Consider the following 6566-nt stretch of genomic DNA (forward strand, 5'->3'; position numbering starts at 1 on the left):
CTCCCCCTGAAGGACTCGGTGCGCAGCTTGGGAGTGCTCCTTGATTCGTCGCTCCAGCTAACTTCTCAGGTGGATGCGACGGTCAGGAGTGCTTGTTATCAGCTTCGGCTGATACGACAGTCGCGTCCCTACCTGGACCGTAAGGACCTTAAATCTGTTGTACATGCTTTGGTAACCTCTCGATTAGATTTCTGCAATGCGCGCTACATGGGGCAACCCTTGTACCAAACCCGGAAGCTGCAAATGGTGCAGAATATGGCAGCTAGACTGGTCGCTGGCAGTTCCAGGTAGGACCATATAACACCTATTTTAAAAGACCTTCACTGGCTGCCTATTCGCTTCCGAGCTCAATACAAGGTGTTGGTTTTGACCTATAAAGCCCTAAATGGCTTGGGCCCAGGGTACTTGGAGGACTGTCTCTCCCCATATAATCCGCCCCGCACACTCAGAACATCCGGGACAAATTTGTTGGAGGTCCCTAGGTCAAACTTTGCACGGACCTCACAGAGGGCTTTTGCCATCGCTGCCCCTTCACTTTGGAACAAGCTCCCCGTAGAGCTTCGCTCCGCCGCCTCACTAGATATTTTCAAGAAAAATCTGAAAACGTATCTATTTCAGTTGGCCTTCCCACCTTAGTTAAATTGTTTATTTTCCTGCCCCTAATTTTTTTCCCCTTTCGACCCCGGACCATTGTAAATTAATTTCTCTTTCTCTTTGCCCTTCACATGTGTATTTTATTGATTTCCTGTTCTTGTTCCTTGTAGTAATGCTTTTAACTTTTATATTGAATTTTTATCTTGTATTGTAATGTTTTAAATTTTGTAAGCTGCCTTGATCATAACTATGGAAAGGCGAGGTAAAAATAAAATTTATTATTATTATTATTATTTAGATGTATATACATATATACATGTATATGTATATACATATATATGTACATGTATATATACATATGCATGCCCATGCCCATCACTCTCCCACTTTCTTTAGCTTTCTGATTCCCTAGTTCACCAAATTTACTTAAGTGTGGATTGATGCGTGATTGTGTTCGCAGTGCGTTTGGAATGCTAGCAAATGTGTCTGATAACCTTTCGCACAATAACATGAATACGCATGACTGCGTTCAGAATGACACTGGATTATACTTCCAATTGTGATATTGTCCAAAGCTTGGCAGGGAAAGAAAAGTCTATCCTCTCTCTTCACACCATACATATAATGATTTGCTGTTGCTGATGTGTGCCTTCAAGTCGTTCGACCTATGGTGACCCCAAGACAGGGTGACCAGATGTCCTCCTTTTCTAGGACGTGTCCTACATTTCAACCATCTATCCAATTCCAGGGGGACTTTCAAAATGTCCTCAAAATGTTTGGAATTCCCTGTGGACAAAAAATAAAAGCTTAAACACACTCCTGTAAATATAAATCCATGCTTCTCAGTGATGCTCAGAATGGAGGACATTTTGGAATTCCTCCTGGTCCTGGAGAGAAAATAAAAGCTAAATACTGTATACTATTAGAAATGTCATTCAGATGGTATCTATCTGTATGGTATTTTATTCATACTTTAGATTTATTATATTTAGCTTTTTAAATTTCTATAGACCTTCTATAGAAGTTTATAGCATGTTGTATCTGCTTTGTGTTATTTTGATATGGCCTAAGGGCTAACCAATAAACAATATATAGACATAGATATATAGATATTAGTAATGTAAATCCATGCTTTTTAGTCATGGCCAACATGGAGGACATTTTGGAATTCCTCCTGGACAGAAAATAAAAGCTAAAAAACACGCCTAGAAATGTAAATTCGTGCTTCTTAGTCCAGCTCAAAACAGAGGACATTTTTGGATTCTTCCTGGACAGAAAATTAAAAGCTAAAAGCACTGATATAAATGTAAATCCATGTTTTTTAGTCATGTTCAAAATGGAGGACATTTTGGGATTCCTCCCTGGACAGAAAATAAAAGGTAAAAGCACTCATATAAATGTAAATTAATGCTTCTCAGTGATGCTTAAAATGGAGGACATTTTGGAATCCCTCCTGGTCAGAAAAGCTAAAAACACTCATATAAATATAAATCCATGCTTCTTAGTCAGGCTCAAAAATGGAGGACATTTTGGAACTCCTCTTGGACAGAAAATAAAAGCTAAAAACATTAATATAAATAAACAAATAAATATAAACCAATGCTTCCTAGTGATGCTTAGAACAGAGGACGTTTTAGAAACCCCTCCTGGACAGAAAACAAGAAGCTAAAAAACACTCCTAATAGCAATGCAAATACATGCTTCTTAGCCCTATTGTCCAAAATGGAGGGCGTTTTGGAGTCCCTCTGTCCTGGGCAGAAAGTAAAAAGCTAAAAACACTCATATTATATAGCTATGTCAATGTGTGCTTCTTTTTTTAGACAGGCTCAGAAAGGAGAATATGTTTCGTGAACTCCAGGGCAGGAGGCTGAAATGGAGGACATTTCTTCTTCTTGGTAGAAAAGGAGGGCTTCCCTGAGGAGGAGACTGAGGCTGCCGCCGTCTCCATGGAAACGCGGCCTAGTCTCCGCTGAGAAGCACCGCCCTCGAGTGAGAAATCTTTCCCCCTTGAGGAGAGAGGGAAGGTGAGACCAAAGATTGTCGCCCCCTTGACCCCCGAGCCCTCACGTCGGGACCAAGAAGGAAGAAGCAGGTGCAAACATCTCATGTCCACCTTCGCACGTGCTGTTGTTGTTGTTGTTGTTGTGTGTCTTCAAGTCGTGTCTGACTTATGGCGACCCTAAGGCAAACCTTTCTCCCTTGGCAATATGCCTTCAGAGAGAAAGGGGGGGGAAACACACCTCCCTCTGAGGCTGAGAGAGTGTGACCAAGGCCATCTAGGGCGACCCTTCACAGGGTTTTAGAATGGCTTCCCTGCCTTAAAGAAAAGAGCATCCACTGATAGCAGCTGTGCTGGTCCCTTCTTGAGGCACCTTTCCTCTGAAGATTTGTTAAAAGGGGGGGGGGGGGGTTTGGCCATCATTTTTGCCATCTGAGGCTGAGAGAGTGTGACTTGCAAAGGGTCACACTTGGCTGAGTGGGGACTTGAAGCCTGGTTTCCAGAGAGTCCGATACTCAAAGCCACCACACGTTATTACAAGCGTGACACTCAGTGTTGCCAATGACACCACTTTCTGTGCTGTGGTTCCATTACTATCCTGGGATGTGTAGCTTTCCAAGGTCTTTAGCCTTCTTCTCCGCCAACAACAGGGTGAGCTGATGTCATAACCCTGAAAAGGAGGGCAAGGCACCGCCAAATGTAAGGCGTTCAAGGAAAAAAATGTAGGGCACGGCCAAAGCAAAGTTCAAAACGCTTCAGTGTAAATCCATGCTTCAAAATGGAGGGCGTTTTGGAATTCCTCCTGGGCAGAAAATAAAAGCTAAAAACACTAATTAAAATGTAAACTAATGCTTCTTAGTCATGCTCAAAATGGAGGGCGTTTTGGAATTCCTCCTGGGCAGAAAATAATTTGCTGCGGTTAGAGGTGAAGGACCCCTGTGAATAACCAAATTGGTGAATACAAAGTCCATGATGTGGAGAGACAGCTGTAAAACTGCAAATAAAGCCACAAAAGTCAATGCCACAAATGTGGAGGGCCAACTGTACAGTACTCCCATTCCCTTAAATTATCAGATCACAGAGCCATAGTCTTGTTCATTGGATAAGATACATTTCATAGATCAGACAAAGGCTATTTGGGCAATCTGTTGCACCAGACTCACTAACACCCATAAATCACCTCTGTCTTCTGGCCAGGTTATTATTATTATTATTATTATTATTATTTACAACTGAAAAGGTTAATGAGCTTTATGAAATTATGCAACCACAGTACTATTGGTAAAAGCTAGTGTGCAGAAAGTTAAGATGTGTTGTAACAAATGTCCGTTCTCCTTTTTTTATTAGAGCAGAATGTCTCACACTCAAGCAGAGAATGTCATAAAGAATATCATCCGTGAAATAGGACAAGAATGTGCCATGAAGGGACAAACCGTATCAGAAACTCTGGTGGCATTCATAGTAAGAGTGATATAGACATTCTACCTGTGTGTATTGTTTAAATGCTGTTTTCACTATGTTTATGCCATCACTTTGGCACAATAATAATCATGTTTGTAAAACACAGTACTGTAAAACTTAAAGAGGATATCCAGGTTGGTAGTACGTTAACCCACCCACATTATTGGGTGGGCTGTAAGAAAAGCATTTTGAATTAGTTGCAATATACAGTCGGCCCTTCTTATACACGGATTTTTTATACACAGATTCAAGCATACATGGTTTGAAAATGTTCCAAAAAAGTAAAAATTTACCTTGATGTTCCATTTTTTATTAGGGACACCATTTTGCTATGCCATTATACTTAATGGGACTTGAGCATACACGGATTTTGTTATACACGGGGAATCTTGGAACCAAACCCCAGCGTATAACAAGGATCCACTGTACAGGCTAGTTTTGTGGAGATAACCGGAAGTATAGCAGCACCAGAGTATTCATGAATAATTGACTCTGTATGTGAAAGCTGCATTTTATGGAGATAAATTTATATTTTTAGGACTGGGCCATAAAAAGGACTTAGAAGTGGACTGCACTTAGTTAGATAAAATGAACGGAACCATCCTTGGCTTTACAATGTGATATGAGCAAACAAAATTCCTATGTGCCTACAAGCCCTCAGAATTTGTACTTACAGTTTGCAGCAGAAATGTAAAGTATATACAAGGACTGAAGTCCCCTTATTTATGGTGATAGCTAAATAAGTATGCTTGCAAGTGTCAGAAAGTTAGGCCTCCTTCCATTCAGTTTCAGCTGAGAAAAAGTGTCTATGTAATTGTACAGTTGCATTTAGGAACAAGAAGTATTTAACTGCAAATTATACAGATGAATCTGGAAATATCTTTTGTCAATGTATAGGTGAAAGCTGTTGTATTGGATCCAAGGAATGGATTTAATGTGGACAGGACCCTTACAAAAGCTGATGTCCAAAAACTTATTAAGGTAATCCCTCCTCCTTTTGGAACTTGTTGTAAAGGGCAGTATACTGTATATACTCATGTATAAGTCTAGAAATTTTAGTCAAAAAAGTGACCCCAAAAACCTAGGCCAATTTATCCACGGGTCAATGTAAATACTATACTTTAATTCTTATTAAAAAGGGAACCATCCCCTGGTGGAAGGCAAGAGTGCAATCTGCCCTGAAAGCACTGACCTTCCTCTGCTCTCCCTTCCATCCAGCCCTTAGTTTAGTCAAAACCTTTCTATGCCTGCCAGAATTTTGTAGGTTCTTGGGCATTTCTTTCCTTTGCTTCATCATTTAGATCTTTTGTTGCATGTCCCTAAGTTTTATCCTCGACTTATCCAAGGGTCATATCAAAATCCACAATTTTGGCCCCCAAACCTGCCCTCAACTTATACATGAGGTTGACTTATAGTCGAGTATATATGGTAGGTTGCTTGAAGACATTTGTAAATGACATGTCAGAAAATTAAAGCATTATGTGACTGGTGGGCTTTCATTGATTAATAGAATCCAAAATTTTAGCCTGCGTTTATATATTGTTGTAAGTCTATTTACATGGAGTTTTCATCTGTGTCTCTCTCTGTCTCTGTAGTTAAACAGCCAGACAGAGACAGAGACAGAGAGAGACACAGATGAAAACTCCATGTAAATAGACTTTCCCCTTCACTTCTGTTAAAAAAAATCTACATGTATGCTTCTTTTGCATATATGGATTTACATCCATCCCTAAAGAGAAGAGATAAATCTCTTGCACATGAGTATTTGCTTGTGTCAATCAAAATTCCTGTGGCTGCCTAGATGCTGTTTCAGTGACCAAGGAGGGCATCTCCCCCCTGAATGACTGCCTGAAGTCGGTAATGGACTGGATGAGGGAAAATAGACTCAAGCTGAATCCAAATAAAACGGAGGTACTCGTGATAGGTAACCCCAATCTGAGTATGGAGATAAGTTCGCCAGTTCTAGATGGGGTCACACTTCTCCTGAAAGACTGCGTCCACAGCTTGGGGGTGCTCCTGGATTTGTCGCTTCAACTGTAATGCACTCTACATGGGGCAACCTTTGTGCCACATCCGGAAACTTCAATTGATACAAAACATGGCAGCCAGACTGGTCACCGGAAAATCCAAGTTCGACCATATTACACCTATTTTAAAATCACTACATTGGCTGCCTATTAGCTTCCGGGCACAGTACAAGTTGTTGGTTATCACCTATAAAGCCCTACATGGCCTGGGTGCAGTCTACTTGAAGGAGTGCCTCCTCCCATACAATCCTTCCCGTACACTCTGATCCTCCGGGAAAACCTCTTACAGTCTAGAAAGACCAGACTGGTGGTGACCTCCCAGAGGTCCTTCTCTGTCACTGCTCCAAAAACTTGGAATGACCTACCAGAAGAGATTTGCCAATTATCCTCACTCGAGGCTTTTAAAAAGGCGACAAAAACCTTTCTCTTCCGGCAGGTCTTCCCCGATTGATGATGTCCAGAACCAATTTAATCCCCCTTTTATT

General features: G+C 41.0%; 1 protein-coding gene across 5 annotated transcripts in view; it reads left to right on the forward strand.

The window, feature by feature from the left end:
- Positions 1 to 2307: 2307 nt before the first annotated feature.
- The window catches only part of LOC121917474 (cilia- and flagella-associated protein 206-like), a 19603-nt gene continuing 15344 nt past the window's right edge, over positions 2308 to 6566 (forward strand). Inside the window, exons 1-3 of one of the 5 annotated variants that reach the window (XM_042443478.1) lie at positions 2308 to 2686; positions 3946 to 4054; positions 4952 to 5035. In XM_042443478.1, the coding sequence (XP_042299412.1) occupies positions 3947 to 4054; positions 4952 to 5035 (192 nt within the window). In that variant the 5' untranslated portion in view covers positions 2308 to 2686; position 3946. Of the gene's footprint in view, positions 2687 to 3091; positions 3245 to 3940; positions 4055 to 4951; positions 5036 to 6566 lie in introns of those variants that run through there. The other 4 variants (XM_042443479.1, XM_042443477.1, XM_042443476.1 and 1 more) reach the window with 4 other exon arrangements.

Source organism: Sceloporus undulatus, unplaced genomic scaffold (assembly GCF_019175285.1).
Source record: "Sceloporus undulatus isolate JIND9_A2432 ecotype Alabama unplaced genomic scaffold, SceUnd_v1.1 scaffold_19, whole genome shotgun sequence".
NCBI lineage: Eukaryota > Metazoa > Chordata > Lepidosauria > Squamata > Phrynosomatidae > Sceloporus > Sceloporus undulatus.